The 18,551-nt window shown below is 45.0% G+C and overlaps 1 protein-coding gene across 1 annotated transcript in view; it reads left to right on the top strand.

Moving 5' to 3' along the window:
- Positions 1–18,551, top strand: part of NSD2 (nuclear receptor binding SET domain protein 2) — a 2,565,963-nt gene that overhangs the window by 689,227 nt on the left and 1,858,185 nt on the right. The window contains exon 4 of the mRNA XM_044062294.1: positions 18,417–18,543. Within this exon, the coding sequence (XP_043918229.1) occupies positions 18,417–18,543 (127 nt within the window). The remainder of the gene's footprint in view (positions 1–18,416; positions 18,544–18,551) is intronic.

The following is an 18,551-nucleotide window of genomic DNA, read 5'->3' as shown; positions in this document are numbered from 1 at the left end:
ATTTTCCCTATTCCACAAAATGGAATGAATACTGCACTCTCTGGACGTGCACAAAGACTTAGGCTTAGTCCTGTCCAAATAGAATCTATCGGAAAATCTGAGTAGCTGCTAGTTAGCTTTGCTGCAGGGGCAGAGGGGAAGGCCATTTCAAAGCAAACAATTTCAAAATGGATAGCCCATTGCATTCATTTCTGCTGCAAGCACCATGGACAACCTACCCTACAGGGGTAAACATCACATTCCACCATGACTGCATCAACTTCTGCGGCAATCCTCTGAAGGGTCCCTACCAGGGACATCCTTGAAGCTGTCACCCGGAGCTCTACACATACCTTCACCAAGCATTACCACTTGCCTATTTTTTCTAAATCAAGAGATGGATTTGCCGCTGCAGTCTTGCAGGGATTAATAGCTGGCCTTAATCCCCTTTAACTTCCTTCTCCCTTCCTTAGCTTTGGGAATCGACCCAAATGTGATAACTGTAACAGTGAAACACGAAGAACATAGTACAATAATGTATACTTACCATAAATGTAGATGTTGGAGTGTATTCACTGTTGCAGTCCTGGTTACCCTCCCTCCACCCACCTGACTTCTCTTGCCTCTACCTCTCCTTCTGGTTGCTATACTTATTTTTCTCTTGTATTTGCTTTTTGATGGGGGGTATACCATACCATTTAATTGCTTCTTGTGGGGGCACCTGACATCTGGGACAAGAAAAACTAATGTAATGGCATCGGCTGCATGTTTTATACCCCCTGACAACCTGACGTCAAGGAAGAAGCAACAGCATCCGACACAGAAATCCAAAGACTCCAGTATTCAGCCTGGCTGAAGGCTACCTGCAGGCAGATAACCCAAATGTGATGACTGCAACAGTGAATATACTCTAACATCTACATTTGTTAAGTGTACACAACTGTACTTTTTCAATCCTTTTTGTAGTGCTTTAGTGTAGAGTAAGTCTAGTTTGCTAGTTTTTAGAGTAGAGCGTCCTATCCCGTTAGTCTAGTTGTGAGAGTGTGATTGTGTGTGGGCTTTGTCACCCTTTTTCTTATGTTAGCCGTTAGGGCTTTGTATATAGTTTTCATGGCATTAGAGCTTTAGTGAGTTTACAATGTCTCATACCTGCTGGATTTAAGAAGTGCTCCTTGTGTGTTCGGATAATGCCTTATTCCGATGTGCATGAAGTGTGTGTTTATTGCTTAGGTGCTCCGCACTTGGAGGTTGGGTACAATCTTTGTGCCACATTTAAGCCCAGGGCTTTAGCGGAGTGCAGCAACAAGTTGCTCTTGGTGCAATGGGGTCCTTTTGTTTCCCTCTCGATGGCTTCTCCTTCCACTCTGAAGAGGAAGACCCCATCTTCTGTTCTATTTCCTGCCAAGAAACTGCGTCTGTCTGATCCTAAATTCCCAGATCCGATCCCAGCCTGCTCTCCCTCGGATCAGAGATCTTCGGAGGTGGGGTGGGGGGGTCTGATCCAATCTTTTTGGGCCGATACCTTCCTCTCGGTGCTTCATCTTTTGATAGCTGGGGGGGGGGGGTAAGCAGACACATTCTTCCCCTCCAGGGACTTCGCTCTTAGATGTGCAGGATGGGTCTGCTTTCAGACACTCAGCCTTCTGGGTGGTAGAGGACCTTCTCTAGTTGTGTAGTTTTCTTTGCAGCACCTAGAAGTCCCCTCCCAGCCTCTCTCTACCTCTGCTGGTGAGGCGCCTCATCTTGTCCTGGGTCAGCACTGCCGATCAAACCCTTAGTTGGTTTCCTTCCTTCTGGGAGTCCCTGCCTCTTCCCAGTCCTCCCTGGAGCCCCCAACGGAGGAGATTCTTTGTAAGAGAAAGTGCAAGAGGAGGCACTTAGACCTTCCCTGCAGAGTCATTCACCCAGGATACAGACCTCTAGGAAGGAAATGGGTTCCCCAGATCTCTGCCCGATGTCTTCTTTGGAGACATCCTTGAGCTCCTAAAGCAAAAGGGCGGATGGTCTCCCCAACATCCATCTTTGGAGGAGTCTGTATTTCTGAAGGCCTTTGGGATGGGCCCATCTACCTCCTGAATGTCTCAACCCCACTGCTGACGAGTTAATGGATCTGATTGGCAGCAGGGCCTGGAATGGACTGGATACTGTAGAGCCTGTTCCAAAGAGGGCCGACAAATTCTCTAGTCCCCCTGCAAACTGTTTGCCATCATGGTTGCCGTGGCCACTAAGAAGGAACTAGCAAAGAAGAGCTCCATGGGTCCATCCTTTGAACAGAGAATCTGGACAACAGACTGATGTCCTTCATGGATGCATCTGCAGTCATAACAAGTGGGTTGTCCTGTCGTCAGGCAGCCCTTCAGTCGGCCGGATTCCAAAGTCCGGGTCCGGCTTCGGCTGATGTCGCACTTCACCCGACGTCATCTCTGTTGGTCCTCGGGTATAAAGGCATCAGCCGATGCCATTTTTCTCAGTCTTTCTTGCCGCGTGGCGCCCGAAGCAGAAGCTGTTCGCAAGTGCCGGTCGGTCGGATCCAGAGATTACTTCTACCGAATACTACTTCGAAGACTTCTAAAGCTAAGTACCCCGTTGGACTCTTTCTTGCCTCAGCCGATGTCAGAAAAAGTTAATAATTGTTTAACCTGTGGGAAACAAATACCTCATAAAGATTTCCACTCTTATTGTCTGCCTTGTTTAGGCCCAGCCCACGACGTAGCAGCCTGTTCGGTCTGTGCTTCCTTCAACCGGCGAGCAGCTTAGCGTCGGTCGGACTTTGCTGAACAGTTTTTCGGTTCTGATTTTGCGTACATTATGCCGTCAGATCCTCCGACTACCCAATCTGCCAAAAAACGCAAAGATAAAGACCGACACTCGCGGTCCGCGGTTTCGGCTGAAACCATGGTTAAGCAAACCGCGAGTGTCTCCGTTTCGGCCAAACCGAGAAAACTGATCAAAGTACAGCTGAATCTATCTCTACAACTGAGGTTCCTGCTACCATTCTTGAATCGGCCTCTGAAATTACACCCACTACGGTGGTTGCCACTGACTTATCAGACCCCATTCCCTTGGATGTCTCTACCCCAGCACGTGGTGCTGCTAGGCCTCCATCAGCCATGTCCATTAAGGCCTTCGCCAGGGCTAAAGCAGCCAAGACTACTAAAACAGTGCCTGTTAAACCCCCTTCAACCAGGCCCTCCTCTAGTTCTCAAATGCTTACTCTGGCAGAAGATTTAATTTCATTAATTAGAGGATCTCAATCTCACCCAGACAGGGCCTCTCAGCCCCCAGAGAAGAGACCTAGGGCAGAGCCCCCTGAGCCAGTGTCATCTGATGATTCAGCCGATGAATCAGACATAACTGACCAGCCAGAGGCTCCTTTCTCTAATTTTGAAGACTCTGATGCTGAAGAATCCATTCAGCTGCTTCCCCACCAGAAGAATTTTCCTTTGGAAACCTTACATGCCATGCGAGAGCAGTTCCAATGGCAGCAACAGGATTTTTCAGACTCCAGAAAAAGACTTAGGACTTTTCTGCACCTTCCACAACACAGGCCCTTAGCTATACCTCCTGTTCTCTCTGTGGTGGATGATGCTTTCAATGATGTCTGCTCCGCTCCAGATTCTTTACCTCCAGCCCCTGCCAAACCAGACAGATTTTACAGGCTGCCAGACACTCATCACCACCTTTACAAGGCCCCTCTTGCAGACTCCGAAACTATATCCCAGGGTCCCAAGGCAGTAGCCGCGACCATAGCTAAAAACCCTATTCCTTCTGAAAGGGAAGCAAGGTCATTAGACAGATGGGGAAAAAGGTCTACACTTCAGCTACTCTCTCAGCTAGAGCTTTAAACTGTCTGTTTCACATGATACAATACCAAGAGTTTATGCTTGATCAGTTAACTAAAAAGCTAACCACTGATGAATCTCTTGATAAGAAATATGTATTAGAAATGGTAAATAACATACAACAGGTTAGTAACCATTCCTTAAAATGTGGCTATGATGCACTGGAGGCTTCATTTAGATCAGCCATGACTGGCACAGTGATAAGAAGGCATGCATGGCTAAAGAGCAAGCTTTACGGATCATGTTAAAGCAAAGTTACTAGATGCTCCTATGGATAAGACAAGTTTGTTTGGTACACCTGCCCAGCAGGTTATGAAGAAAATGGAAGAAAAGGCAAAATCCGTTCAAGCGGTTAAAGATTTCTTGCAGGTTCAACCCCAAGGTTTAGCAGGAACTGGCCTGCCAAAATTGGTCCTTTCCTGACTCCACAAGATCTCAAAGGGGCAGAAACAGGCGTTCCAGAGGCAGAAACCAATCCAGAGCAGGTGCCTACAGAGTGCGACAGTGGCAAGGTAACAACAGAGGCACAGACACAACCACTGCCACTACATCAACACAACCACAGTGACTTAATCCTAAATCCGCCTACCAGGGAACAAATAGCAGCTCCTCTAGGCGGAAAGTTAACCTTATTTTCAAAAAACTGGCACTATATTACAAAAGACAAGTGGATTTTACAAACCATAGATCAAGGATACCGGTTCCACTTCCACACTTTGCCAATCAAAAGAGGAATGCCAAATCTACCTCCAAATCAAAAAACAGAGGCTCTACAACAGATAATGCAGTTAGCAAACATGAGATGAGAGCTGTGGAAAAAGTGCCAACTGCAGAGCAAGGAAAGGGGTTCTATTCAAGACTATTCCTAGTTCCAAGAAAGGAAAAAAGTTGGAGACCAATTCTCGACCTGTCCGCCTTAAATACATACATCATTGTCCCAAAATTCAAAATGCTGACCCTACAGCAACTTCTTCCCATGCTGGGCAAGGAGTGTTGGCTGGTAACTCTAGATCTCAAGGAGGCATACCTGCACGTCCCCATTCGACCAATCTGCAGAAGATACCTCAGATTTCTTGCAGGATCAGAGCACTATCAATTCTCAGCATTGCCCTTTGGCTTATCTACTGCGCCCAGAGTATTCACAAAATGCCTGGCATCAGTAATTGCCCATTGCAGACTACAGGGAATACAAATTTACCCATACCTGGACGACTGCCTGCTACAAGGGGACAACAAAAGCAAGCTGACAACAGATTTACAAAGGGTCATTTACTTGCTACAAGCACTGGGATACACAGTCAATCTACAAAAGTCAAGGCTGATACCATCCCAAACAAGGACATTCTTGGGCGCGGAATTGGACACAGTAAAACAAATGGCATTCCTAACTGCAGAAAAACAAAAAGAACTCCCTCTTTACTTCTTGGCACTAACAAAGCTGAACAAGTTAACAGCAAGAAAAGTACTGCAGGCCTTGGGCTTCATGGCATCATGCATAATCATGGTCCCATTTGCCAGACTACATATGAGAAAACTACAGTGGTACCTAAAGAATTTATGGTCCCAACACAGTCACAGCCTAGAAACAGAAATCCCTATAATTCCATGCTTAAAACAGGAGTTCCTATGGTGGGCTCAGGCATGCCAGACAAACCCAGGCCTACCCATTCGCAGATGTCAAGCAAGCCAGACCATCACAACAGACGCTTCAGACCTAGGATGGGGGGCCCACATGCTGGACAAATGCGTGCAAGGATTGTGGACACAGGATCAACTTCACCTGCACATCAACCTAAAAGAAATGCTGGCAGTAAAACTGGCAATCCAAAGGTTCAGACCATTTCTCAAAGAGGGCTAGTTGATGATAAGGACAGACAACACCACAGTCATGTGGTACATCAACAAGCAGGGAGGCACTCATTCATATCCCCTATGCAGAATGACTTTGGAGCTGTGGAACCTGGCACTCGGCTACAACATCCAGTTACAGGCAATTTTTGTACCGGGAAAAGAAAATATTCTAGCAGACATATTAAGCAGAACCACATCGGATGCCCACGAATGGAAACTGCACCCGGACATTTTCAAGACCATCTCAAAGCAATAGGGAATCCCTCAGATAGATCTATTTGCATCACCTCTCAATCACCAGCTCAAAAAATTCTGCACGAGGACATTACACCCACTGGCATGGAAAGTGGATTCGCTCTCCTTCAGCTGGAAAGGCCTGACAGCATATGCATTCCCACCTCTTCCCTTGATACCCCAAGTATTACTAAAAATCAAGGAAGAACGTCCAAGGATAATCCTGATAGCTCCAAACTGGCCAAGACAACACTGGTACCCACTGCTGAGGAGCATGTCTCAGAACAATATGTGGCCAATACCCCTGATGCCTTTGATGCTAACTCAGAACAACTACGGCATCATACATCCAAACCTAAAAACGTTGCAACTGACTGCATGGAACATCACATAGCAACAGCCAACCCAGAACTTTCACAAAGAGTTAGACATTATTCTGGAAGCACGCAGACCTTCAACAAGAAGGAACTATGCTGGAAAATGGAAAAGGTTTGTCATTTGGAGTACTGAAAGAGGAAAAAATGTGTCAAACATAGATATGCCTAACATTCTAGAGTATCTGGCTGAACTTCTTCATTCAGGCTTGTCCTACTCATCCATCAAGATACATGCATCAGCTATTTCAGCAGAATACAGCTTTGATCCACCTGTTTTTTCGCACCCTTTGCTCAGGCAGTTCCTCAGAGGAATCAAGAATGTAAAACCTCCAAGGAAACCACCTTTGCCAGCTTGGGACTTAAACTTTGTGCTAGAAAAGTTGACCCTATCACCCTTTGAACCAGCAGCAACAGCAGACCTACAGCACCTGTCATGGAAAACTGCTTTCCTACTGGCAATTACTTCAGCAAGGAGGGTTTCAGAGCTACAGGCTTTAATGGCAGTGCAACCCTTCCTAATCTTCCACCAGGATAGAGTGTCCATGAGGACTAATCCTACATTTATGCCTAAGGTGGTATCCAGAGTGTCTTTAAACCAGGCAATCCACCTACCTACCTTCTTTCCCAACCCACAAAACAGAGGGGAAAGAATACTGCATACCTTGGATGTGCATAGACAGCTACGCTACTACTTGGATAGAACAAAAGAACAAAAAACAGCAGAAAGACTGACAAACTTTTTGTAGCCTATGCAACAGGAAGGGAAGGAAAAGTTATTTCCAAACAGACAATCTCCAAATGGATAGGAAATTGCATACGATTCTGTTACTCCTTCCATGGAAAACCAATTCCACAGAACATAAGACCTCATTCTACAAGGGCAACAGCCACTACCACAGCCTTCTTACGAGGAGTGGCAACCAAAGACATTATTGAGGCGGCTACTTGGACCTCCGTGCATACATTTGCCAAGCATTATAACTTACCTCTATATTCCAGATCCCGAGCAGGGTTTGCCACTGCTGTACTGCAAGGGATCCTAAACACACCATAATCTAGTTTCTTCCTCCTCCCCTAGTTGGCTATGGTATTCTACCCACTTGTTATGACTGCAGATGCATCCATGAAGGACATAGTACAGTTTTGTACCTACCATAAATGTAGATGTCCGAACTGGATAGCATCTGCAGTCAGGATTACCCTCCCTCCTTCCCCTCTGTGGTACTCCTAGGGTATTTTACCCTCCTAATAGCTAGCTGATGGGGGGGGGGGGGGGGGGAGTCTTTTATGGTGTATTTGTTTGTATATATGTACATACATGCTTATTTTTGTGGTTACCTCTATCTTTTTGGAAACATTGGCATCTATCCAAATTTTAGCCTCCAAGAGGGCTACTGGCATCTGGGGCAAGAAACACTGAGGAAAATGGCGTCGGCTGATGCCTTTATACCCGAGGACCAACAGAGATGACTTTGGGTGAAGTGCGACATCAGCCGAAGCCGGACCCGGACTTTGGAATCCGGCCGACTGAAGGGCTGCCTGACGACAGGACAACCCACTTGTTATGACTGCAGATGCTATCCAGTTCGGACATCTACATTTATGGTAGGTACAAAACTGTACTTTACGGGAAGCTGGTGTTCACCTCTGCTAAGTTTGGACTGAGATCTACTAACTATTTGGCACATTTTATTCACCTCCAAAGGGATTTGGTTCAGGAGCTCTCCACCTCCTTGCAGAGTTATTGCCGGCATAGAACTTCAGGCAGGTGTTCCAAGCTTGCCACTCTGCCCTCTCTGGCGAATTCCTCAATGAGGCTGAATTCCAATGTTGTGGAGGCTACCTCTCAAGCTGCTGGCATGGGCATTGCCTTGTGGTGTCATGCCTGGCTACACTTATGCGGGTTTTCGGAAATCTTTAAGGCGTTCTTTACTAATGCCTCCTTTAATGGTTCCACACTCTTTGGACGCTTTGTGAAGGCCACCTTGACCTGCAGTGAGCAGGAAAGGAAGAGACTGTGTGAGGCAGGAATCGAGCTTTCGGCCCCCTGAGACATCCTTCTCGAAGACCCAGCAGGGAACCAGAAGAATGTGGTTCTGTAAGATGCAGTCTCCCTTTCAGGACACCCCAGACGAATCCTTTTCTGGAGGCAGGGGTAGAGGTTTCAATGGATGTCGCCATCCTAGTGATGGTTGGGGGGGGGGGGGGGGTTAAAATCAGGGCTCCAAGGGAACCTTTCTTTGAGGAGCCCTTACGGCACTCCTAAAGTTTTGCCCAGTTGCTCTGCTTTGGTGGTAGTCGGGGGGGGTGGTTCAATTTCCTTGCACCCGTTAGCGTGGACAAGAATCCCTTCCAGTCGGTGGGTGTTTCGTTTCCTGGGGCTATTTCATTCTTTTTCAGAGCCCACTTCAGTGAAGTTCTCCCAGAGATTCCACCCAATACTTCACTTGTTTTTAGTGCCAAAAAAGATGGGGGGGGGGCTACATCCTATTTTGGATCTCGGCGAGCTCAGTCAACGTTCCGGATGGTGACTGCTCAATCCATTCTGCCCCTATTACGCAAGGACAATTCGATCTGCACAGTGGATCTCCACGAAGCGTACTATCAGATCAAGATAGATGGGATTCTCCAGGAGACATCTTTGCTTCTGTTTAAGGGTCAATCAGTTCAGAGCCCTACTCTTCAGTCTCACCACAGCCCCCTGGGTGTGTACCAAATGTATGTCAGTGGTAGCGGCTCACCTGCAGGGGTTCCAAGTCTTTCCATACCTCAACAATTAGCTCCTCACGGCAACTTGCAGACATCTACTAGCTTGCCCCCTTCCGCCAGCTGGGTATAAGTCAGTCTGGCAAAATCCAGTCTTACCTCTCTCAACGGTTGGAATTCATAGGAGTTCAGTTGGATTATGTCGGAGACTGCAGCTTTGCCTCTGAGCAGAATTCAATTTATTTGTGAGCAGGTTTTAGATGTTTTTTGTGTTTCACTGTTGCAATCATCACATTTGGGTTATTTGCTTGTAATAGCCCTCAGTCAGCCTGATTAACAGCCTTGGGTCCTGCTTCTGTTGCTGTCTCTTCTGTGACGTCAGGTTGTCAGGGGTATAAAACATGTAGCTGATGCCATTACATCAGTCTTTTTCATGCTGTGCGGTGCCCGAAGCAGTTTACAAGTGCCGCGGCAGACTCCTGAAATTTTCGTTTGAGTTTCAGAACCAGTGTCTTCAACTAAAAGCTAAGTACCCTGTTGGGGAAACTTTTTCTTGCTCTAAACCAATGTCAGTAAAAGTAAATGCATTACTTGTGGAAAGCAAATACCTCAAAGATTTTCATTCATACTGTATTCCTTGCCTAGGCCCCGACCATGACTTACCTCGCTGTCTGTTTTGTGCCTTATTTAAACCATGAACTATCCATCTGTAGATTTTCACTTTTAAATATTTGGGTGCTCTGTTCAATTATCCTGATAGGTCTTTGGTAAGCCATCCAACTACCGACATTCTGAAAAAACGCAAAGATAAAGACAGACAAGGCCGCCTAGGTCCAAAGATGCCGACAACGCTTCTCCTAAGCCATTCACCAGTACTAAAGTGATTTTGCAGCCTCTGATACCCGCTACTGAGACCCATTTGGAGTCCGGTATGCCAAGAGATGCTTCAACTGTGGAACCTGCGAATGTCTCTACCTTGGATGGGTCTGGAGCCGCTGTGCAGGCACTGGCTTTTGAGGGTGTATTCAGGCTTACTGACTTGTGTATTAAACCGATGTCATCTTTCTTTTCAAGGCCTAAAACTCGAACCATGCTTAGAATACTGATGCCCAGACTGCATGGTCAGGCCCCTATGCCTAAAAAAACAAATAAGAATGGTTTAAGACCTTATTACTTTAATTAGGGGAAGCCCGCCTTCCCCCCCAAGAGACCTAGGACTGAGTTTGCTTATGATACTTCTGACCAGGATTCTGAATTTTCTGTTTCCTCTGATGACCAGGGTTTACCCTTATCTACCTATGAGGATTCTGATGCGGAGGACTCTCTTCCCTCTGCACACCCCCCCCCCCCCACCACACACACACACACCCAGAGGATTTCTCTTTTGGGGAAACCTTGCATACTCAGGGAGCATTTTCGCTGGGAAAGTCAGGATTTCTCTTCTAAAAAGAGGCTTTGGGGTTTCTTGCTCCTGCCTCAGCGCAGGCCTTTAGCCATACCTCCAGTACTAGACATTCTTGATGCCTTTTCGGAATCTAGCTTGGCCCCTGATTCTTTACCTCCTGCTCCCAGAAAACCTGATGGATATTACAGGGTCCCTGACTCTCAAGTTCCTTTTTAAAAATCCTACTATAGATCCTGAGACCGTTTCACAGGGACCCAAGGGCATTAAAGCTACTACTGCCAAAAATCCTACCCCCTCTGATAGAGACTTCAGGGTGCTGGATAGATGGGGTAAGAAGGTATACACTTTTGCAGATATGGGCATTAGGGCCTTACACTGCCAGTTTCATATGTTAAAGTATCAGCAGCATATTATTGGATTGCTTAAACAGAAAATGTTGATTCCTGATTGTGCTGAAAATAAGGATTTACAGGATTTACTGCATTCAGCTGAACAAGTTGGAAAACACTTTGCAATGTGGTTTTGATTCACTAGAGGCATCTTACAAGGTTTCAGTAACTGGGTCTGTACTTAGAAGGCATGCTTGGCTAAAAGAGCAATCCTTGCCAGATCATGTTAAAGAAAAATTGCTGGATGCTCCCTTAAACCAGGACTGCCTGTTTGGCAACAAGGCAGAAGAAGTTCTTAAAAAGATGGAGGAAAAAGCTAAACCTATGCAAACTGTTTAAGATTTTTTACAAGTACCTACTCCAAGGTTTAGTAGGCATTGGCCTTCCAAGAATTGGTCCTTTCCTGCCTCTTCCAGACCTTCAGTCCAAACCCACATCCCAGCAGAGCTCCCAGGCTTCAGTCCCAGGTTACGCACAGGACTAAGAAGTGGGGGGCCTCCACTTCCAAATCTGGGCGTAAAAAAACACCCCCCTATGATAAACTGTCTCAATGACTTTTTAAAACTTCGAAGCACTTCTCAACTGACTGCCACTTTGGGGGGAAAGATTGCTCTTCATGCAAAGAACTTGGGAAGTCATTACCCAGGACAAATGGGTTTTAAATATAGTGTCCCAGGGATACAGATTTCACTTCCACATGTTACCAACACCAAGCGGGTGGCCAGCTCTACCCCCAAATTAGTAGGCAGAGGCCCAAAAGCAAGTACTTTCTCTCCAGCATGGGGGCTATTCAATTGGTATCAGAAGAGGAAAAGGGACAAGGTTTCTACTAGAGACTTTTCCTGGTAACCAGAAAGGACAATTCATGGTGTCCTATCCTGGACCTGTCGGCTCTAAATAACATTTTGGTGATTCCAAAATTCAAGATGTTCACTCTTCATCAGTTGCTCCCTATGCTAGGCTAAGACACCTGGTTGGCAAAACTAGATTTAAAGGAAGCATACCTGCACATCCCAATCTGGGAATCTTGCAGATGATACCTACGCTTCAAAGCAGGCTGCACGTACTATCAGTTCTCTGCACTGCCCTTTGGCTTATCTTCTGTGCCCGGGGTATTCACAACGCCTAGCTCCAGTCATTGCATTTTGCAGGCAAAGAAATATTCAGTTATACCCATACCTGGACGATTGTCTAAAGCCAGGACATACTTTTGAATCCTCTGGCCTTTGTGCAAAGGGTGCTAAGTTGTCTGGGGTTCACCGTAAACAGAAAGAAATCACACCTGGTACCCTGTCGACAAATTATATTCCTGGGAGTAAGCTTCAATACAAAATCCCAGATGGCTTTCCTCACGCCAGAGAAACCAATTCATTTGACAGCCTACTTCAAACATGTGACCACAAAAACCTTGCTATCTGTAAGGCAAATGCTGCAAGCATTAGGGTTCATGGCCTCCTGCATTCTTCTAATTCCATATGCAAGGCTGCATATGAGGAAACTACAATGGAATCTAAAAAGCCTATGGTGTCAGCATTCTCAGGATCTAGAAGCAATGATTCCTATCATATGCCTAGAGTTCCTTTGGTGGGCAGAGGCCTGCCACTAAAACAAGGGACTACCATTCACACTTCCCCCTGCTGCCCAAACCCTAACAGACTCATCAGACTATGCATGGGGGTGCTCAGCTGGCAGGGAAGTGCATTCAGGGCAAATGGAACTCAAGTCAAATGCCACCTGCATATCAATCAAAAAGAAATGTTAGTTGTACAGAATGCTCTGACAGCCTTCAAGGACCACATTCTTCCAGGACAATTAATGGTAGAGACGGACAAACACCGCTGTTGTGGTGCATAAATAAGCAGGGGGGTACACATTCTTAACCCCTATGCAGACTAGCCATGGCATTGTGGAACACAGCCCTGAGCTACCAAGTGAATCTACAAGCTCAATTCCTACTAGGAAAACTCAACACACTGGCAGATGATCTAAGGGTTGGGAGGGTGGCCTAATGGTTAAGGTGCTTGCCTTACAAACACAAGGTGCAGGGTTTGAGTCTCACAAGGGATAATTGGCTAGGCTTAAAATGGCTCGCAAGGGCAGTTAGCTTAGTACTAATCTATGAACCTATGAACCTATAAGTAGAAACCTCATGGACCCACACGAGTGGAAACTGGACCCAAGGATTTTCAACATGTTGACAAGCAAATGGGGGAGCCCAGATATACACCTGTTTGCCTCCCTCCAGAACTATCAGTCGGACAAATTTTGCACTAGGGCTCCCCGCAAGCAAGCCTGGAAAGTGGATGCTTTGTCCTTCAGCTGGAAAAAAAAAACTGTTTATGCCTTTCTTCCTCTGCCTCTGCTCTTGAAAGTACTACTAAAGATCAAACGAGAAACCAAGGACAATTTTGATTGCACCAGACTGGCCACGCCAACACTGGGTACCCCCTCTTGCGCAGTGTCACTGTTGGCCCCATGGCACCTTCCTCAGACTCCTACCCTATTGTCAGCATGAGAACCGGATTCTGCACCCTCTGCTTCACAAACTGAACCTAGCAGCCTGGTTAATTACCTAACCTCTCATTTAGCATCCCTCAGTAAACCAGTGATGGATATCATTTTAGTGGCAAGGAGGCCTAAGGTACTAGAAAATCTTATGCTGAAAAGTGGAAAAGATTTTGTGCTTGGAACCAGTCTCAAGGGATGAGCACAGCATTACCCAATTAACCTCAGATTTTACAATACTTAACTGAGAAGCTTCCCAAGGGCCTGTCCTTCTCCATTAAAATCCACGCTTCAGCTATTTCAGCTCATTATAACACAGAACTTCCCCTCTTCTCTCATCCACTGCTCAAGCAGTTCCTCTGAGGGGCCAGAAATTTACGACCGCCCAGGAGAGCTCCAACTCTAGCCTGGGACCATAACTTTGTATTGGAGAAGCTCACTCTTCCTCCTTTCGAGCCAGCTGCTACTGCAGACTAAAAATTCCTTTCTTGGAAAACCGCTTTCCTTTTAGCAATCTCTTCAGCAAGAAGGGTATCTGAATTACAGGCCTTTATGGCAGTGGAGCCTTTCATCATCTTTCATGCAGACAAGGTGTCCCTCAGGACCAATCTCATTCATTCCCAGGGTGGTATCCAGTGTGGCTTTTAATCAGTCCATTCATTTGCCAACATTTTTTCCTAATCCACAGAAAAAAGGTGAATGGATGCTGCTCTTTTTAGATGTGCACAAACAACTTAGATTCTATCTGGACAGGACTGAACCTCAAAGGAAATCTGAACAACTGCTGGTGGCATTTGCTGCAGGGGCAGAGGGGAAGGCCATTTCGAAGCAAACCATTTCCAAATGGATAGGCCATTGCATTCATTTCTGCTACAAGCACCATGGAAAACCTATCCTACAGGGGATCAGACCCCACTCAACCAGGGCTGCATCTACCTCTACAGCCTTTCTCAGAGGCGTCCCTACCAGGGACATCCTAGAAGCTGCTACATGGAGTTCTGTACTTACTTTCACCAAGCATTGCCATCTGCCAGTTTTCTCTAAATCCAGATGTGGCTTTGCCACTGCAGTCTTGCAGGGCCTTGCATCTGGTCCTAATGCTATCTAAATTCCTCCTCCCATCCTTATCTTTGGGAATTCACCCAAATGTGATGACTGCAACAGTGAAATACAAAGAAGATAGTACAGTTATGTACACTTACCATAAATGTAGATGTTAGTGTATTCACTGCTGCAGTCCTGGTTACCCTCCTTCCAGCCCCCTTACTTTATTTGGCTATAACTCTACTCTCCTTTACTATGCTCAAAAAGCTTTTTGATGTATTTGCTTTATTGTTGGAGATATATCCTTGTTTATTTTATAGATTTAATTGCTTCCCATTAGGGGAGCACCTGACATCTGGGGCAAGAAAAACTGATGTAATGGCGTCTGCTGCATGTTTTATACCCCTGATGACCTGACGTCACGGAAGAAGACTGCAACCGATGCAGGACCCAAGACTTTGTTAATCAGGCCGACTGAGTGCTACTGCAAGCAGATAACCCAAATATGATGACTGCAACAGAGTGAATACACTCTTAACATCTACATTTATGGTAAGTGTACTTTCTTTGAGCTCTCTTTTCTGTGGCCTCTGACATTCTCCTTGTCCCTCTGGTCAGGTACCATATGCTGGTGTTACAGTAGACCGTAGCAGTCCAATGGTTGACTCTTCTTTAAAATTCCTTTTTTCATGGACTCAAGACTTTGGAACATGGGTTACAATAACCTAGTTCTTGACCACTATTTTTCTTTATATCTGTTTATGGTACTTTCTGGCAAGCAAGATCTAAGGTGATGGAGAGGTGCATTCTGGGAAAGGTGCCTAAGAGTTTGGTTTGAAGGCCACAAGCTTTTGTATAAGGCCAAGACGGATCCAAGGTATTGTATTTGACCCACACATGAGAATAAAGGCAGAGATGGTCAACATACATGGAATGTTGTGGTAAGTAAATTTCCTTTTCACCTCTTAATTTGAACCCTTATCCCTTAAGGGCAGGGCTAACATGTAAATGTCTGCCTGCCCTGTGTTGTTCATACTCCTGATATGATCTGCTCTGGCTTAATCACACTAACAATACCAGAAACCTAATCAGGATTGCATGGCCAAGCTTCTGAAGATCTTCCTGGATCATTACCCTAGTAAATACCTGTGAAACAAACATGAAACACTGCTATAGTAATCAGATGAGGAAGAGAACACACATGCTGCCTCTTCAGGCTAGCTATGCAGGTGTGTAAGCAGGCCTTGGAATACATTTTGATTTTTGTCATAACATGTATTCTGAGTTTGGAGAGCTCCATGGTAGATCCATTAAGTAGGATCTCCTCAGATTCGTAAGAGGGGGTGGCTGCACAGGTACACTGTTAAGCTTCACAAACGGATGATTTGTGCCAGAATTAGTACAAATGGTCATTAAGCCTGGATGAGAAAAACAGCAGGACACATTTTAATACTGGGATGTAGTTTTTAAAAATTTAGTAAATGCCAGGCAGTTCCACTTGACTTGGATCCTTTGAGCTTGCTGGATTTTCCAGTTGGAATCCCCTTGATTACTGAGTCTTCTAGGAAACATCCCACTTGCCAAGCTTATGCTTTGCGCTGTAATTGGAAGATTTTCACTTGAGGTGGGACATTAGCAGTGTTTTGTTGGTCTGTTTGTAGGTAATGTTAGAGTAGTCTTACAAACGTGTTTGGTTTGAGAGTCCATTCTTCTGTGGTCAAGGGTGTTTGTGGCAGCTGTCTGTATGCATCAGAACCTTGTGGAAGGTAGAGCAAGAGTAACAGCTATTTAAGTAGTTGCGAGTGTTGCATCTCTCTCCTATTTGAAGAATATCTTCCTACTGTTGTATTTCTAATATTGCCGGCTTTTGTATACAGTTTAAGTCCGTTAACTCCAAGGCATTAAGAGTTTGCTAGAAATTTGTCACCACCTCTTCATGCAAGGTGTTGGAGCTTCAGGTCCTTGTGTAAGCACCTATATTTCTCTTCTTATGGAAACAGCCTTCAAAATTATCCCATTACTGTCTTCCTTTTGTAGAGCATCTGTCTCCCACTGTATTTGCAGAGAGAAATGAAAGGTGACAGTCCTTTACATTCTGGATGTGCCCTAACAATGCAGGTGTTACCCAAAATGTGGTGCATTCATTCAGAAAAGCAGACCAGTAGTTCCTTTTTCACAGCAGGAGAAAAGTCGAAATATTTGCAGAACAGTTTACATATGCATTGCTAAGACTATTGCAGTTTTTTCTTCAATTTGCTAGGTGTTGGGTTTGGTGGTGAAAACTTGCTACAGTTGAAAAGTGGATATCTCCTTTGCTTGCTATTAGAATACCTTTCTTACAGATATTTCTTTTAATTCCTTTTTGTACTGGTTGCATTTTTGGAAAAGAACACGTAATTGCTATCGGAAGACTCTGCCTTCTGAACTTTGAGCTTCTGTGTTTTTCTTCAGCCTTGATTATTGCATGGGGGTTGAACCCATCCAGGGACCCATCATGGGGAGCTTTTGGTGTTAGATGCAACAGATGCATTTTTATCAGATCATTTGATGATGGGAGCAATTTCTCTCTGGTCAGTAATGGTTGCCTCCATCTCCTATCAGATGGGTTTGTCAGACCGTCCAATGGCCACATTGATGAACGTCCTCTTGTCAACAATGCAGGCAGTCAAATCCCTGCTAGTTATATATACCAACTCCAAGATTGCAGTACAGTAGGGAAAAGAGCAAATTTCCCGATCCCTACCATAATGCAGTCGCAGTCAGAACAGTTTGATGGCCTGCATCATTGATATGATAGATTTGACAATGTGGCCGTTTTATGGTCTTGACATGTAGATCCCCTGTCAGATGGCGGTCTTCCTCCTGCTTTCAGCTGTTGGAGTTCCTGTAGGGCACGCAAGTATATTCTTGTATTGCTTGTTTAATTATGCAACCATCTCATCCTCATTGTTTCTTGATTTGAAAGAATGTTGTTGCTAGTAGCATTGGGAGTTGATCTGTAAGGCTTGGTTTGATATGTTTCAGGGTTGGCACATACATTCTCTATTTGGGCACTTTCAAGAGTTTGCTAAACAGTGATTGGTAGAGATGACCAAAGGTGTGGCTGAGAGGGTAATTTAAGTCTGCTGATATGGTGAGAATTTGTTACTTTTAATATATTTTGCCCTTTGTGGGTAATGCAGTACCAGAGGCATATTTTCTGATTGTTTGTTGAGTGTGGGCCTTGAAGGAAATACCATCATCTCTGTTTTCTAGAAGTTCATATTTATCTGGAGGTATTAAGAGATTTCTCCATTCAGTTGGACAAGGGCTGTGAATTCTAGTATTTGCCGAGATGGGCTTATGAACAAAATTAAGGCCAGTTTAGGGTTGAGCCAGTGCATATCTATGAAATTTTTTTTTGAGTGGATATTTGGTTAACCAAGGCTTGCAAGACCTAACTTTACTTGCATAATTACAACAATGACGGGCCTTTCTGGACTTGTCTTTTCCTTTTTGGTGACATGGCATGGTGTGATAAGGGGCGAGACCTCCTATATGATGGCTGTAGCCAACCCTCTTTTAGCTGTGTGCATTTGCAACTTGACGGAGAAGTCTGTCGCGTTTATTGGAGTATTGGAAGGAGAACTGAAGGTAGATTTTCTCTGAAAAGAACTGTTGTATTGGGTATGCTGTTGCATAGCGTTTGAGCAGATTTGTTGCAACTCTTGTTAACTGTATACTGAAAGGGAGTAGAGTTAATGCTGATGCTTGTGATGTGCGGAATTATTTATACATTATGCTAGTTTACACGGGCAAATGTTTGCGTTACCTATTTTCTTCCTTTGTTGAATTTTGAATTTGTTTATTCTGTCTCATTGTAAAGGAGTGTTTTTTCTCCAAACCTCTGCTGAAAGTTTTTTTTTTTTTGGTGTGGTCAGCCTTTTCTTCTATGCAAAATAAATGTGTTGACATATGTACAATGCCAAAAGACAAAAAAAAAAAAAAAAAATACCCCTCATATCTAGCAAAAGTTGTGGTATGTCTTTAAATCTGTTGTATAGTCAACAGAGTTGATTCTGGCTTCTGTTTTTCTAATGTTAAGGACAAAACAAGCCTCTTCGCCACTATCACGTTCAGTTCTTTGGGAATGCGCCCGAAAGGGCTTGGATATTTGAAAAGAGTGTTGTATCATTTGAAGGAGAACACCAGTATGAACAACTGTGTCAGGAGTGGACTT

The sequence above is a fragment of the Protopterus annectens genome, chromosome 2.part1 (genome assembly GCF_019279795.1).
Source record: "Protopterus annectens isolate FY-2018-M chromosome 2.part1, PAN1.0, whole genome shotgun sequence".
NCBI lineage: Eukaryota > Metazoa > Chordata > Ceratodontiformes > Protopteridae > Protopterus > Protopterus annectens.
This window is presented reverse-complemented; position numbering and strand designations above follow the sequence as displayed.